The sequence below is a fragment of the Miscanthus floridulus genome, chromosome 5 (genome assembly GCF_019320115.1).
Source record: "Miscanthus floridulus cultivar M001 chromosome 5, ASM1932011v1, whole genome shotgun sequence".
NCBI classification, from domain to species: Eukaryota; Viridiplantae; Streptophyta; class Magnoliopsida; order Poales; family Poaceae; genus Miscanthus; species Miscanthus floridulus.
In genome coordinates, this window is record NC_089584.1 from 89737254 (window position 1) to 89754929 (window position 17676).

At 44.7% G+C, this 17676-nt stretch overlaps 1 protein-coding gene and 1 pseudogene across 4 annotated transcripts; one reads left to right on the plus strand and one right to left on the minus strand.

Moving 5' to 3' along the window:
- The first annotated feature begins 867 nt into the window (after window positions 1-867).
- On the plus strand, window positions 868-10957 carry LOC136454908 (uncharacterized; annotated as a pseudogene).
- A 1319-nt stretch (window positions 10958-12276) lies between these two features.
- LOC136452573 (zinc finger CCCH domain-containing protein 9-like) lies at window positions 12277-14198 on the minus strand. 4 transcript variants are annotated; one of them, XM_066453181.1, is made up of 3 exons: window positions 13975-14102; window positions 13051-13833; window positions 12277-12953 (listed from the first exon to the last, which is right to left on the minus strand). In XM_066453181.1, exons 1-3 carry the CDS (start codon window positions 13996-13998, stop codon window positions 12597-12599), a joined length of 1164 nt encoding a protein of 387 aa, XP_066309278.1. In that variant the 5' UTR covers window positions 13999-14102; the 3' UTR covers window positions 12277-12596. The 4 variants fall into 4 exon arrangements, with proteins under 4 accessions (XP_066309278.1, XP_066309279.1, XP_066309276.1 ...); XM_066453182.1 differs by lacking the exon at window positions 13975-14102 and adding an exon at window positions 14122-14198 and having other exon boundaries at window positions 12279-12953; XM_066453179.1 differs by having other exon boundaries at window positions 12279-12953; window positions 13051-14111.
- Between the last annotated feature and the right edge of the window lie 3478 nt (window positions 14199-17676).

The window sequence follows — 17676 nt, forward strand, 5'->3', positions numbered from 1 at the left end:
TCTTGATCTAAGAGTATGACATTTTTCTCCTCAGATCCTCATTTTGACTTTACAATATATGCAATGCAAGTATGTTCTCATATCCATCCCTACCTGAGCTCCACATAAGCTTTTAGAAGTAGGTAAAAAGAAGGCACAATCATCAATGCCTTGGTGAGGATCCAAAAATACCACATATACCGAGTGATTCGAGAGTACCACAAAAAGGAGAAGGTAAGCTATGTTTTTGTTTTCAAAAAAATTTAATTGTTTCTCCAATTGACTTGACTAAAGGAAGATGGTGATCTGTTTCAACCTGTTCCATTCTTCAACCACCCAAAGTTTCATGGTAGACACTTTGAATCCTGCAGTGCATGAATGACTAGGAATGGTTTTATGTTAATGGCTTGTCATAAGGTTATGTCTTGAGTAATCCATCTTTTTATCGAGGACGAGTAAAAGCCTAAGTGTGGGGGAGCTTGTTGATGGTAGTTAACATTCATCACAAACCATCAATATAAATTATATAAATAGCTAAAATGGATCACCAACATAGACTTAGGGGTTTAAACTAATAAATTCCATGAGTTTTGGTGAATCTGTGTTTTCAGCAAGATTTAATTAGAAAACCACCAAGGAGGACCTATTCGTTAAAGGAAATCATGGAATTCCACCGTGTAATCGATGTAGGAAGACTCTAGAAGACTCTAGAAGGCTCTCCATCAAAGCGACATGCAGGCCACCTGGCCCCTGTGGGTCCCACTTGTCAACCCCATTGCTACGTCGGTTCTCCACCACCTCCTAGGATGCATGTACACCATTTATCAAGTCAGTTCGATCCGAGGGTCTAGGATGATTCAATGGGGCCATATATATATGCCTGCACCCATGCTCCAAGGTATGCCTCATTTGATCCTGAGAGCTGAGAAGCTAGAAACCCTAATTCATATGTCCACCAGGATCATAGCTAGCAATCAAGAGAAGATTAGTTAGATTTGGTTAATCTCACACATGTTTCCTCGAGTTCGATATAAAACAGGGTACTCCCGGTGATGTGCTACATTGGTATAATATCTATGCGCTTGCGGATCATTCTGTGTGCATTAATTTATACCAATAATGGCTAAAAGAAGAAAAGTTTAGAGTTGAATTCAACTAATGGAAAGCCGATTACATTGTTGAAAAATCAGGCTATTGATGGCAAAGACATGGGAACATTATCTATTGATATTCTAGGTGCCAAATCTAAACAAAAGAAGGTGAGAGTGCCTAAAATCAAGAAAGATTTGCCGCTATCCAAAACATAAATAAAACTGATATGCTCAATCGGTTTACCAAAGTGGCAAGAATAGAAATTATAGAAGCTTAGTGCAAAGAAGCTGAAAGAAAAGGGCTTGGCGTGGGTTCCTAAAGGAAGTATTCAAGCTCAGAAGGATGATGCTCAAGCAAGTGGTGCAACAAAGGCAAAGGAGAGAAGGAGATTCAAGAAACAATTGCCAAGTTAGAGGTTTGCACCAAACTATCAAAATCATTGGTCATGGCATCATCCATACTCTCTGCCTATGCCTATGTGGAATTCACCTCCAGGTATGCATGGTTATCCCTCAGCTCCTTATTTTGATCCTTGGTATGGATCTTTATGTTATGGAGGGTTATCAAATTATTTTGCTTACCGATGATCAAGAGCTAAAATATTTATTTCGGTTATGCATACTTTTGTGGATGAATTCATATGGCCGATGTTTTGATATCACCCATAGTGTAAAAATATAGCCGATGAATGCTTGCAACCATCATGCTATTAGAAAGCCCCCATGGAATTTACTATGATGGCTTTAAGGCCCGGGGGCATGATATATGCATTTTGATTTACTTCATGGATGTGACAATATGATTAATCGGCTTGCAAATAAGGCCAAGGTGTTGACATAATCATTATTTCTCACAATGGTGCCGTTTGAGACATCAAGCCGATTGAAATTACATTTGCACCAATATTTGAGCTGAATGTGAAGTTTTCTTATTCATCTTGGCTATATTGCAATCCATAGGGTATAACATGTTGAAGCCTTTGGTGATTCCTTGATAGTGGCACAACAAGTAGTTGATGAGTTTCAATGCCTAGAAAGATCACTTGATGCTCATCTTGATATGTGCCTTGATATAATTGCTTCTTTTGCTGAATTTTGAATTTGGCATATTACCAAGGCATGAAAATCAAAAGGCCAACATTTTAGCTTAACAAGCATCTGGCTATGATGTCGGTGGGCGTAATTTCCATATTCAAGAATAGCCGATGCATGAAAATTTCAATTTTTCCCGTGCAGGTGCAGACTAGTCGACTAAGCCGACTGTCCTAGTTGGCTCAACCGACCCCTCTCTGCTGAAGCCCAGTCGGCCAAGCCGACACCTCCAAGTCAGCTAAGCCAACTGCCCAAGTCGGCTCAGCCGACTCCCCTATGGCCAGCCCGGTCACTTCGCCTAAGAAGCTCCCAAATCGGCCCAATGTAACTTCTAATAATGTTGGGGGCAATTTAGAAGATTGGAGGACTCCCTTGATGAGAGATTTATGTTATCCAAGTGCTAAAATTAATAACGGTGTTCGGCAGAGTGCTTTCAAGTATGTATTACATAATGATGAGCTCTATCAGAGAACTACCGAAGATTTGTTGCTCAAGTGCTTAGGATCTGATCAAGTAAGAGTAGTTATGGGAGAAGTCCACGAAGGCATCTGTGGTACGCATCAATCAGCACCAAAAATGAAGTGGCTATTGCATAGAGCTGGTTTCTATTGGCCTACTATGATGGCTGATTGTTTTTGTTAATACAAAGGTTGCGAAGAGTGTCCAAAGTTTGGGAATATTCAGCTTGTGACTATTGCTATGCTTCATCCTATTATCAAACCATGGTCTTTTCATGGTTGGGGGCTAGACTTCATTGATCAAATACATCCCCATCTTCAAAGGGACACTATTTTGTGTTGATTGCTATGGATTACTTTATAAAGTGGATCGAGGCAGTTCCTTTGAAGAATATGACACACAAGGAGTTGAGTTTATCACCGAGCATATTATCCATAGATTTTGTGTTTAAGGGAGTGATGGAATTTGCCAAATTATATAAAATTAAGTTTCTCAATTCATCTCCATACTATGCTCAAGCTAATAGCCAGGCTGAGTCTAGTAATAAGACTTTGATCAAGTTTATCAAGAAGAAGATTGAGAAGAATCCAAGGAGGTGGAATGAAGTTTTGTCTGAAGCTCTATAGGCACATCGCATTTCAAGGCATGGTGCTACAAACATTACTTTTTTGAGTTGGTATAAGGTCAAGAGGCCGTGTTGCCTATCAAAGTAAATTTGGATGCATATAGGCTTGCTAAACAAAATGATTTATCTGCTGTTATGTATCATGATTTGATGATGGACAATATCGATGAAGTGACTAATCTGAGATTAAAAGCTCTCAAGGAAATAGAGAAAGACAAAGCTCGAGTTGCCAAGGCATACAATAAGAAAATCAAGAGCAAATCCTTCTAAGTGGGAGAATTAGTTTGGAAAACTATACTACCAATTGAATCAAAGAGCAATCAGGTTGTTAAGCGATCACCAAATTGGGAGGGTCCTTACAAAGTGATCAAAGTCATATTCATAAATTCTTATATGCTAGAGACATTGCAAGGTGAACGTCTCACAAGAGCAATCAACGGGAGGTGCTTGAAAAAGCACTTTCCAAGTGTTTGGCAAGAAACCTAAGTGCTCTCCAAATAATGGCCGATACATGTATTGCCCTTAGAACAAAAATGGCTGATGTATACATCGCCCTTAGTCGCTAAACAGCCGATGAGATGGGTATCGTCACTGTTTGGTTTTATTTTGATTGATCAAGTATTTTTAGGTCCATGCATCATTCACCTAAAAATAGGGGGACATATGTTGACACTCAAATTTAGCCCAAGCCAATTTAAATAGGCCCATGACAGTTTTGGCCCAATCTAAGGAAAACTTCATAAAGCGACATGATAATAGTACCACATTGGTTTTCCTATGGGATAAGACCACCCCTACCCTATATAAAATAAGGGGTACATGGACGATTGAGTTCCCATCTATCCAATCAACAAAAAACACAACAAATGAATCTACTACCTCTATTTTACCCTCTCTTCCCCTTTACTTCTCCTCGTTCTTTGTCAGTGCTGCATGGATAGTGGATCAACGATGGCGAAGCTCTAGCATGGCCAGACCAGCTAGAGCAGTCCATAGCCACCACACGCCCCAACAGGGTCCCTCCTGGGCGTGTGGGGTTTTGGGTCTCAAGAGACCTCGTCGGCGTGTCTTGCGTATCGCGCTCCCGGTGAGGCTCCTCTAGCGACGTGTCTTGCATATCACACTCATCGCTAGAGGCACAAGGTCCAGGTGTGGACATCCCCTAGGTGCCGACTGATCCCAAAATCAGCTAGGCCCTACATCGAGCGATCTAGCTCCTTATCAAGTGTGTGACCTGATTAAGCATCAACAATTGGCAACTCCGATTGGTATCATGCTTCAAAGGTTCATTCTTTACACCTTAGCATCATTTGGTAGCTATTACTCTCCCAAACTTCTCATCCATGCATATGTGCAAGGTTTCAAATCCAAACTCTTAGCACATATGTAGGGGGAGCTAATACTACCAATTTGGGTTGATGAAACTTGTCCATAATCTTTACACATGGTAATATGCTTAGGCAAGTAACATGAATCCAAAAAGATTTCATTGAATATCTTTGTAAATAGGTTATCATCAATTACCAAAAAGGGAGAGATTGAAAGCCCTAGTTTGGTTTTGGATAATTGATAAAACCTAGGACTAACCTTTGATCTAAGTGTGTGAATTAGAAAAGGTGGTCCAATCCAAGTGATAGAGCAAGATGAGGTCCATAGAGATGAAGATGAACATGTTTTGATGATGATCAAGCTCAACTTGGAAAAGAAGAAAGAGAAAAACAAAAACCGAGAAGATCAAGACAAAGGTATAAGATAGGTTTTTGTTTTGCACTCAAGACACCATAGAGGGTGTGAGTGACTTAGGATCGATAGCCATACTATAAAGGGGGGAAATCTTTGGCTAAATGGTTTATCGAGTGCCACTAGGTGACATGATTCTTGCACATGCATTTAGAAACCTAGTCTGCTAACCTTGACCCTTGTAAAATGCTTTGAAAAATGCTAACACATGTGCACACAAGTTCTACACTTTGTGGTTAGCAAGTTGGAAGTAAGGGTGAAGTGGTTGTGGACTTAGAAAAATAAAAAGAGGAGAAGGTCCATGACCGGACATTGTCCGTGGGGTGACCAGACTCACCTCGGGCGCGTCCAAACATTTATAGGCGAGGCAGCGTGGCTAGCTAAGAGCAACATAGAGTGATCGAACGATGGCATTCATGCACCTATGCGTCTGGTCATCTTCTACAGAGGGTGCGCGTCAGGTCGGCTGTGATGTAGGATGACGTTGGCTTCATGTGGGCATGCAGAGAAGAGATGCAAGGATGGAATGCTGGGGCACATCAGGTCGCCATTGACCTGATGCATCCAATCAGAGAAAACCGGCTCTAGATGCTCTCTAGACTTGATCTTATGCTAAGTGATCCAGAGTCTAGTCATTTCTTCTCTAAGTCTGGTCCCAACTTAACCCTAGGGCGCTTGATCAGTTGACCATTGAAGATCGACACTCGGTATTCAAAGGACGTGACATGTGGCATAGGATCCTCAATTGGATACTGGCTCAAGCGCATCCAGTCAACCCAACCGGCGCGTCTAATCAGTACACAGGATGCCCCACCTTGGCATGGCTCTATTCGTTTGAGGGGCTCTATAAATAGTGTTTGGCCGGCTCCAAGGCACCTCTCTTGGCACTTTGACATTCCTAACATCCTTGTGAGCTTAAGCAAACACCTTCCACTCATCTCCATCATTGATTCATCATCATAGTGAGATTAGGAGTGATTCCAAGTGCATTTGCTTGAGTGATTACATCTAGTGGCACTTGGGGATCATTATGGCTGTAGATTTCTTATTTCTCTTGGTGGTTTCCGCCACCTAGGCGCCTTGGAGCAGCGGAGGAGCTTCGGCACGAGTTGATGAATATTCGAGGCTAGCTCCGGTGATTGTGAGGGATCTTGTGCCTTCCCCGGTGGAGAGCCAAAAGGTAACTATAGTGAATTGCTCATGTCATTGAGTTACCTCACTTGTGGGTAGGTTCTTACAGTGTCCAATCGTGTGGATGAGGTTCGTGCAACACCTCTTAGCCACCAAACCACCAAGTGTTGGTCGACACAACGGGGACTAGTGTGCCGGCAAGCATGTGAACCTCAGAAAAAAAAATTGGTTGTCTCTTACCCTTTGGTATTCTCCTGGTGTTTGAATTGGTATCCATCTTGTGATCGGTTCACTCCTCTATGCGGCGGTATAATCACCCTACTCTCTCATTTACATTCCCGCAAACTAGTTGTAACAAGCTCTTTAGTGTAGCTAGAATTGAGAGCTTGCTTTGTCGCTTAAGTTCATCTAGTGGAGCTCTTTAGTGTAGCAAGTTTAAGAGCTCTTAGTGAGTAGTAACATAGTCAATTGTGTGCCTAGTGATCAAAGTAACTAGAATTATTGGATTGGTGGCTTGCAACTCTTGTAGAGCTAGAGCAAGTTTGCATTTCACTTTTTATCATACTAATCAAATTGCTCTAATTGGTTTGTAGAATTTTAAAATAGACTATTCACCCCCCTCTAGCCATATTAGGACCTTTCAGCCACTCACCTCGTCCCGCACGCACACCCCACCCCCGTCGCGCCCCGACCGCCGGTCTCCAGCTCACCGTGGCCCATTCTCCGGTGCCCGTGCCATGCCACCATCACTCCCTGTGCCCATTGACTCTCCAAACAGTATGAAATATGTGCAACATGAAACATTTGAATGCAACATCCAAATGAAGCGAATGAAACATTTAGAACATACACTTGCAACATATGTGTGAAACATATGCAACATCAGATAAAACACTTGCAACTTGCGACCATGAAAACATGTACTGCAACATAAGACTGAAACAACTGAAACATTTGGAACATATTCTTGCAACACATGTGTAACATCTAGATTAGAACGCTTGCAATATACATCTGGAATATATGAAACATTTTCAACAACACATCTGAAACAATTACAATATACCTCTGAAACACTTGCAATATGTGCAAAATCTCTGATCTACTTTTGCAACATCTATATGAAACATTTGCAACATACCTCTGAAACACTTGCAATATGTGCAACATCCCTAATCTACTTTTGTAACATCCATATGAAATAATTGCAATATACCTCTGAAACATCTAAAACACTTAAAACATACGCTTGGAACATACGCTTCCACCGCAACATCTCCTTGCTGAAGTCGTGCATCGCGGTGGCTACGACGTCGTTCATGTGTTTTTTTCTTGAATACCCAAAAGAGTTCTATGGTTCATGTGTACGTAAGGGCCCCAAATATTGTTTTGCCCTAGGCCCCTAAAAATTCAGGACCGGCCCTGATCGCACCTCTCTGTTTCCATCGAAGCTGCTTTCCTCAACATATGGATCCAAAGCCGAAGAGCCCTCATCCCACGGTGGCAGAGAGAAGGTGGACTAGTGGAGCCAGTCATAGTCGCACGCTTGTTGGGGTCGTAGAGCGCCGAGCGAGCCATTGGACACGGATGAAGTCCTCGTCGTAGGAGGTAGGGTGCGGGGCAGCACGCGGAGGTGGACGGTGAGCGCCAAGCGCCGGTATGTGGCCTTGATATCTCCCATGCGCTGGCCCCGGTCGCGGCCGCTGTCCCCACAGCCTTGTCAGCAGTCAGCCTCCCTAGGACCCTGCCACAGGCCCCGTCTCTGGACGGTGGCGATCCTCATGGCCGAGCAACTCGACATCATCATCCTCCCCTGAGCTCCCCTCCGTAGGCGGTGCTCCTCATGACCATCTCGACGCCATACTGATGCATCCGGGGAGCCAGAAAGGATTGGATCTGATCTAGTCGTGTAGTTTTCATTTTATTGGGGAAGATTGGATTGCCGGTTTCAGGTGCAGCGATGAGTGGGAGGAGCCCTTAAAGCAGTGGCATGGAAGGTGAAGCGCAAGGGACTCTTCTGGCGTGATCTCAGTTTTCAATGTGGATGTGATTTGAAGGGACGCACGAGAAGGGGAAGGAGAGGCATGCACGAGGAGATTGCGAACTTAACTTGTTTGATGACGTGGCTTTATAGAATTACATAGAAATCTGCTAGTGGGGGTCTCCTATTTAGGTACAGTAGATCACCCCAACCACTTTTATACTCATTTTCCCTCTTGTATATTTGCATAAAGAATCATATCTTACTCTTTATTCTTTCAACGTCCTTCCACCTCCAGATTGACACGTCGATAGGCGCAGATATATTTCCGCGCGATTGGATCGATTTTCCCAGGTACAGAAAAATTAAGAGTTGTTGGAGAGCAGTTTTTTAATCTTGCTAAGAAAATCTATATTGGGAGTGTGTTTTGAAAACTCCTGGAGATGCTTTAAAGACATCTCACATACATGCATGATAGTCTGGTGGTCAGCGGACAAATAGCTCGCACTTTTCCTTTAGCACCAGGCTGATTTTTGTGAGCACTGGACAAATCTGCTGCCTTGTTCCCAGTAGGTCAAGCTTTCATATTTTGGACATAGCTTTTAGTTTCCAACACTGATTTTATGATCTTAGATTTTTTGAAAAATTAATGAAGAGCCCTACAACTTTGAACTGATATCATATCAATTCGAGCAAATCCAAAATCATGAGACAAGTCCAATTCATTCATCTCTGTATCTCGGCTTCAATTTCGTTTGCACCTTCGCATCCAGGCTTCTACTTCTTGGTGTCTCAGACCTTGCTTAGTTCCTCCCCCTAAAGTTTACTTCATATCCCATTGAATGTTTGGACACATGTATGGAGTATTAAATATAGACTAAAAATAACTAATTGCACAGTTTGTGACTAATTTGTGAGATGAATCTTTTAAGCCTAATGAGCCCATGATTTGACAATGTGGTGTTACAGTAACACATGTGCTAATGACGAATTAATCAGGCTTAATAAATTCGTCTCGCGGATTACTGACGGATTCTATAATTTGTTTTTTATTAATATCCGAACACCCTATGTGATACCCCCATATGACACCTGATGTGGCACCTTAAAACTTTACACCCTGTATTTAAACAAGGCCTTAGATTTCTAGCATGTCTGGTAGGTTTTTAACATATCTTCTAATGTCTTGCTTGAGATGTTAATCACTTTGATCTTTACGTTGCTTAAGTCCAAACCAACATTGGCCCCGTTCGCTGGTCTGAAACTTGGCTGAAACTGGCTAAAAACGTTGTTCCGGCTGAATTGTTGTGAGAAAAAAAACATTGTTTCGGTTGAAAAAAAGAAGCCGAACAAGCCGAATATAGGAAAGCGGAACGGGCCCCTTGCGTTCATTTGTACTTTCCTAGAATACTAGCCAGCATTGTTTGTCTAAATGATCATATCGTTTCTTAAACATCAAAATCTAACTTAATGGCTTATAGTGTTTATTAACCTTACACATAGTATCATGGTAACGTGCGGACCACACGTCGGCAAACAGCCACGGGTCCAGAAAACGTCAACAAACCTCCGAGCAAGTGTTGGATGCCCAACTCCGATCCACGCGAAAGCAATTCACATTGGGCTCAACGGGTGACCTATTGTGGCATGACCAATGTTAAAAATCTGGCCATACCTAAGGTAATAACGTGAGTCAAGTTACGTTTTTCTTTGCCATACCCAAAACAACTTAGAAATGGCAGCCCCATCATTCATCAGCAGAGTGGTGTTACTAGTTACTCATCAGCTCACCCACAAGGCCACAACCACCTGGCAGCCACCACTGTAGGCCTAGTTTGGGAGCTGGGGCCAGATTATCCCAGGGTGCGGACGCTCAGACAGGGATTTCAGCGGTCATTCAATCTCCCGTCCCCAGCATGCATTTGGAAAAGTGACGCAACGTTACCACCTTGCATGTCGCCACTGGCGGAGCCAAGCCCCCCCCCCCCCCCCCCCCCCCCCCCCAATATTTCACAACAAAAAAATTTAGTAGTATGACTTAATATTTTTTTTATTTATATTAAGAGAGAGATTATATAAAATTCTTGTCATATATACATCATATACGTCTTGCTGTTAACGGGCATATCACTTACCACTGGAAAAAATAATGTCTTAGATCCTAGAATACATATAAGAAATTACGAGCACCCATTCAAGTCAGTGAATTAATTCCGATAGTCATCACAAGGAACCTAACGAGTTGAGTTACACTTAGTTTTTACATATGGGCTCTTTTGGCCGGCCCCCCTAAGGATAATTGCTGGCTCCGCCACTGCATGTCGCCGATACAGGGTATCAGGGAAAAGTGAGGCGTTCCCGATCGATTCGGTTCACGAAGGGCATCAGGTCCTACTGGCGCCGGTGCGACAACGACCCGCGCGTGGACGGCGGCGCCGGCACGGCGGGCTGGTGCGCCTCGGGGACGGGGATGGCAGCGGCTGGCCCAGGCCGTGGGCCATGAGGATCGGCGGCATGTTCCGGCCGGCGCGCCTCGTCAGGGCGCCAGCGTCGGCGCCGGCCCCGTCCCGGGCGGCGACGACCGTGGCCAAGGCGCCCATGCGCGTGCTCGGGCGGATACGGGACGCCTACGTCGACGTGATGCTGGGCGCGGCCAAGACGCCACCGGCCGTGGCGCGGGCGCTGCCCAGCGCGCCCGAGGCGCTGTGGCAGAAGCGGGTGCCCGTGCGCCGGTCCAGTAGCCAGCAGGCCCGGCAGAAGCCCGATGAGTTCGGCCAGAGGCTCTTCATGGAGATGTACAAGTCCGTGATCGCGTCCAGGAACCTCTCGGGCATGCTCCGCGCGTCGGTGGCGCGATAGCGAAACCAGATGTGCTGCTGTGGCAAGTCAGTATATATGACCAGCAACACAAGTCTTCCACATTTCTTTGCCTCTGGTTAACAGTAGTACATGGTACGCATTTACGTCCCAGTAATTTGTAGTGACCAATGTAATGATGTAACCGCTTCAACTGCTGTTTCTTTGTGATTTGTGGTTGTCATAGATGTTCAGACTATAAAGGAGAATTATATTAAAACTTGGCATAATATATCCCTAAATTTTCCTTTGAGATAGAGGGCCCCTGGACAGCAGCGGTGGCTTGGAGCCCTAGCTGAGCGGCGGCGGTAGATGTTGGGACCATCTAACTTCCCAAAGAACAAACAAATTATTGGACCATAACAGAGCTTCTTTGCTAGGAAAAGAATTATGAAGGAATAGTTATTTTGCATGAAACAATCCATGTGCCACATACTAAAAGCAAACTGAAGTAACTTTAATAAAAAGTTTATGTTAAAATAAAATGGAAAATTCTTGCAACGGTCATTAAGAATGGGAGGCTTCCTCCCAAAATGGCGTAAATGGATTGAAGTGTTTGTTTAGTGGTAAGGAATTGAAGGAAATGACTAAGCGGATTCCTACTTCCAGACAGAAACTGGTGTCAGACAATCCACTTTCCCCAATACAATTTAACATACTCCCTCGCTCCATCTAAAAATAGTTGACGAACTGGTCTCAGACAATCCACTCTCCCCAATACAACTTAACATATTCCCTCCATCCCAAAAATAGTTTTTTTTTTTGCGATCAATCCCAAAAATAGTTGACGTTACAGCATTCAAACATAGTCTCAAAATACTTGATCTTCTTGCTTCTCAATGCACCTTTCTCTTTGCACAATACATCTTTCCCTTTTCATAATATAATAATACATCTCTATCTCCATTCCTCTCTGAAGACATTTTGGTCTTTTAGCTACAACATTGATACTCGTGCGCAATCCTAAAAACTTCAACTAGAGTTAGGACAGGGAACGCACGGCTGTATCACGTGGGAATTCGTAGTTCAGGCGGTTACAGCAGATTTTCGTTCTTGTGTGTCGTTCCCCTCCGCTCGCTCGTTGCTTATAACTGCGAGACGGTTATTACATGGGCTTCCATTCTCCCGCCCAGACACACACGGGCCAAGCCCACTACTATACCACTAGGCCCATGGCCATATCATGCATCCACGTGTGCCAAGCCCACTACTACACCTGTGTCTCGCTCGTAGCTAGGCTGGGGCTTGCACAGGCCCATATTGTATCATGCTTCATGCCTGTTGCATCCCAAAAATCGAATAAACAGTGCAGCTACCCGCTAAACAAATGCACCCCCAAAAATAGATTACATGTCGTTTAAAAAAAGATTACATGAACAGAAGACACAATTTAAGTACCTGAGACTGAGAACCCACAGCTGACTGACAATGAAGCTATCTTGTGTATGAATATTCACATTATGCTCTTATGTATGTTACTCGTATATATGTATCTTATTTATTTACGTTGTTGTTCGTATTTTTATACATTTTTCGTGTGAATTACATACATGACTTGCCGACTTTAGATGAAACAAAAACCAACGGTTCTAGGGCGGCCAAAGGCTGGCCTTCGCCGCGCCCTGCCGCGCGCGTGTCGGCCCTAAGGGCGGGGCAGGTGGAGGCGTTCGGCGGGGGTGAGCGTGTGGCGGAAGTGGCAGCGGTGGCCGTAGGAGCAGACCTCGCCGCCGAGCACCATGCGGCAGACCTGGGTCTTGTAGCGCGGGTGGCGGATGACGGGGCGGAGCTCGGCGACGCCGTGAGCGAACTGGCACTGGTCGCCGTAGGGGCACGCCCCGGTCTCCTCCCACTTGTTGCACAGCTCCGTCTTGAACGTGCCCTGGTTGTACACCTCCAGCTCCCCATCCAGCTCCATGCCACCCGCCGCCGCCGTGTGTGGCGGCTCTTTGGGTTCCTCGCCTTTCTTGTCGCCGCCATTGCCCTTGCTGTACACGCGCTGCTGATGCCAGCATCGCATCAAGGTGCATGCAACAATGTCAGATGCCGATTAACAAGCGGGGTGGGATGAGGTTGGCGAGGCGTGAACTGGGGCTCACCGAGCTTGCGTTGGTCTGATTCGACGCGCGAGGCTTGTGGTTGTTTGCGGCCGGCGTGGCGGGGGCCTGCACCTTCTTGGGATTGTTCATCTTGAGGTAGTCGCTGGAGCGGACGGAAATGCTCTTGGGCAGCACGGCGGGCTTCTCGGGAGCGCATTCCTTGGCGGCATGCTTGTGGTCCCCGAAGCCGAGCCGGCGGACCTCGTCGGCGATGGCGGCGGCGGCGGCCTGCTTGCCAATGCCGCTAAGCAGCGCGAGGCGGCGCATGAGGTCGGCGTTGGCGACGCGGAGCTCGGCGTTCTCGCGGTGGAGCGCGGCGGCCTCGTCCACGGCGTCGGCGAGGCGGGCGAGGCAGAGCTCGTAGCGGTCGGCCACCTCCTGGTACTGCAGCGCGAGGCGGGCGAGCTGGAGCCTGTGGCCCGTGGCGACGGCGTCGGCGTCCGCGGCCGCGGCGTCGTCGCAGTCGTCGACGAGCGAGGCGGAGGAGGACGGCGAGAGCGAGACGGAGGAGGTGGTGGCGAGCGGCGACGGCGAGGAGAAGCCGAAGCTGGGGCTGAACGGCGACGAGCAGCGGAACAGCGCGTCGTCGCCGCCGCCGCCACCGATGCCGACGGAGGCGAGGTTATTGAGGTAGCCCGGCGGCGAGGCGAGGCGCTGGTCCCCGAAGGCGGCGAACAGCTTGAGCTCCAAGGCCGAGTGAAGGCGGCTGGCATTGCCCGGAGAGTTGAGAGCTTCCTGCATGGTCAGAGGCTTGTTCTTCCAAGGCAGACAAGTAGCCTCGATCTGCGAATTGAAGAAACAGGTTGAATTGAAATGGTGTTCTTGCAGCACAAAGGCGTTCGGTTCACTGAATTCAGCAAGCTGCCAAATGCACGATCCAAGTTTTGACAGGCTCCCCTGTACTAACGTGTAACCACCACTGACCTTGGATGAACTCGAAACAACCATACGACAGAAAAGAGTGCAATCGTGATCGACAGAAAGAATTGCGATCGGTGTTCCGTTAGCCACCAAAAATGCAACGAAGAAGCCATTAAATTGAGCTGCTGGACCACGAGCAATCAATCGTACCTCGTGGACGAAGAAGTGATGGAAGCAGAGGAGGGTATGTCGGAGAGGACGATCGAGGACTGTGGAGGGGAGGCGGGTGCTGGGAAGGAACGCGTAGCGTCGGTGCCTATATAGCTGGGGAGCATGCCAGGAGCAGGGGAGGCCGTGGGGCCCGCGAGTCGGCGAGACCGAGACAGCAGGGGGGGGGGGGGGGTACCGGAGCACGGTCGGGGGTCCGGTTCGTTCCTTCTCCCTATTTTCCCAGTCGGTGGTTGGCAAGATGGCTCTGCTTTTGGACCTCTGTGAGCTTCGCTTGTTTTACGCCGTCAATGGAACAGTTAGCAGTACCAGTTTGGTGCCGCTGCCGCTGCCGCACGACGACTGACTGCCCGATCGGTTCGAGCTGTGATGCTTGCAAATCACGGCTCGAGTGTTCCGCACAATGTACAGACTGGACTGGAGCATGTTGTATGTGCCAGTGCTGCTGCGGTTGTGCTAATCATCAGGGTTGTGAGATTGTCTTGTCCCGTCTTGTGGAAATCGATGGCTGAGACTGTACAAACAACATGATATTTTACCGATGGCTGAGGACTCTAAAGGGATCATGTGTTCTTTTCACAGATGACCACCCGTTCACCTTATCGATCGATCCGGTTGGGGAAATGGCAGTCGTGCCAGCACGGGAGGGTGCTAACGTTAATTTCTTCGACCACACTTCATCGAGCGAGCCGATGCGGACATGTCGGGCCTGTGCCTTGGGCTTTATGTCAGGTCGGGGAGGTTGCATTTCCCGCTCCTACTCCTCCTACAGTCCCGAAACGATCTCTCTCCAGCCTCAGCACAATCTAGGAAGTGACCATTTTCTGTATACATCCAAGAAACCCGTGCATAATCCAAGAGTCCAGAACGTAGTGCGTAGTCCTCTGTTCTTGTATCGCCTGCTTTCGTTTCTACTGGTAGGTAGCTACTTCAGTTCATTACCAACCTTCGACTGAGGAAGAGTGTTCAGAAGCTACAGATGTAGATGCTTTATAAAAAAAAGGGGCAGTTAATTGAAAAGCTGTTCCATGTTGGCATGCGCAACCATTTTGGCCACGCCGGCATCTCCGACGACTAAAAAGAATAAAATGTGGATATTTTTTAAGTACAACATTTGTTTTGGTTCGTCCGTCTGCTCATGTCTACGATCCCACGACATCTTCCACATGCATAATTCTTCTTGATTGAATATTGTCTGTCATGTGATAGAGGAATCACGGCAAAATAGAAAGTAGAAAATTATTGTGCTATCCATATACGCATTGCATGTTTGCATACACCAGCATACATGGCAACGAGCAAAATGAGAGAGAATTAACACAGAAAGAAAGAGAATTAAGACAAAATGAACCTCTTGCATTTCTAAGAATCTTGCCAAATCTGCGTATATTTAATTACTTATTCTCTTTGCATTTGCAAAAGGGACAGCTTTTTCCTCCTTTCATTTGGTTTCACGCTCACGTGTTCCATCGCCCTCGCTTGCTATTTCTTGCTGAAATTGCCCTTGGGTTTGTTCATTTTGAATCCTTTTCCCATATCCCCGTTCCCCAATCCATGGTCCATCGCGACAGTAGACACCAAACACCATTTCTTGCGTGAACTATAGACAACTAAATCTTTTGTACTAAAAACACACGGATCGCACGATAAGATAACAATATTGTTAAATTAAATACCGACGTTAAAGTGATATTTAATTCAAAAAGCAAAGTTAGTGAAATTAACACAGTCACGGAGAGCGTGACGTCGTAGGCTCACAAACTCTACTGTATAGACTTTTTCGTGATATGGCTAAGATAATATTTTATATCAGTAAAAAAAATTCTCCGATATCCATTTCTTTCATGCGCCAACAAATCCATGAATAAGTTTCGCTGCATCTCCATATAATCATGTACACACAGGTTCGAGTATATATGTAAATATTAGTGCCTGACACATGGATAATACTGCGTGTCTTAAAAAATCTCTCATAAAATTTTAAAACAAAGTATGTTATACTCACCGTATAAATGTGTTGCTTTATGACTATTCCACATAGACATATATTATAGAATAAGGTATCCACTTGAGTATCTGTTCCAAGATGCTGAATTAGGTGTTGTAATTCTTAATTTCAACATATTTTTCAGGTCAAGGCAACCAATGGTGACACTTTTCTTAGTGATGCATAATTTTATGGTGTACCTCTTGACTATCTGAGTAAGGATAAGTTAGCACTGCAAAGGTTCAGAAAAGCTACTGAGAAGATCAATGTTGAGTTTTTCTCCACTATGCATACTAAAACATATGTCCCTGTTTATCATTGTCGATGCTTTTGATGCAAAGCAATTCAACATTACCATGATCAGATATAAGTTTGAGTCTCTTGTGAGCAATCTCACAGAGGGACTCTCATCTTTTATATGATCTGTCTCAAGGATATTGGCAGGACGATGGACCCATGTTGGAATATTGCACCAAAAAATATCCACGTTTTGTCCACGATTTATTTCCCATAAATACATGCAGGTACTATGATAACACTAACTACACCAAATAAAATATTAGAGAGAATTTGCATTGTCTTCAGAAGGATTTATTTATTAAGTTCTTTGGACTCTACAAATAGTTTTAAAATATCTGTTTACATGTCTTACCTCGTATCCTAATTCAAAATTTTGTAGTTTAATTACATTATTTAGGTGATTATATATATATAATATTCAATACAAGAATAATATATGCATGATCTTCTTGAAAGATTTCTACAGTGTAAAGACATCTTCGTTTTTCATGCATGTCCGTTCTAACGCTATGGTAAAACAAAAGGACAATATATCAAATAAAAAATAAAAACAAAACTCATGCTCAAAGTCAAAGAGATAAATTATGGATGCTTGAACTTTGTCATCCATTATCTACCGGCGTGCCTATAAAATAGACTGAATAAACAATTAAACATAGATAGAAAACTAAATAAATGAAATGATCATTGCAAGACATCAATCATCTCATAGCTTCGGACAATATCGCAAAGCTACTAAAAACTGTAACCATGCCCTCACCTCAAACATTGTCCAGATAAATGGATTACAATGAAAGAAATGGATATCGGAGATTTCTTACTGCCAATATAAAATAGGGGCTCTTGCGTTTGTACCCTTGTTTTGTATCGAAATTGTGATTTTGCCCCTGTTTTTTTGACTTTGTGAATTTACCCCTACTGTGCCATTCACGAAGCACCAGTTTGCCCCTGCTCCGTCATCCACCCCTAACGGTGTTAAACTTTGTACAAAAGGACATGAATGCCCATGCGATTTTGCCCCTGTTTGTTATGCCTAATTGTGATTTTACCCTGATTTAGAATTATACTTTTTTATTGTATGCTGACAATTGATTAAATTTGGTCAAACATATTTGACACAACTTACAATTATTTGAACTCAGATTTAATATTAATAAATATTCAAAATTTTGGGACCAAAAGGTTTATAATGATGACAGATGTAACGCCATAAGAAATATTTCGATATAATCTTTTGTGTGGGACAAAAA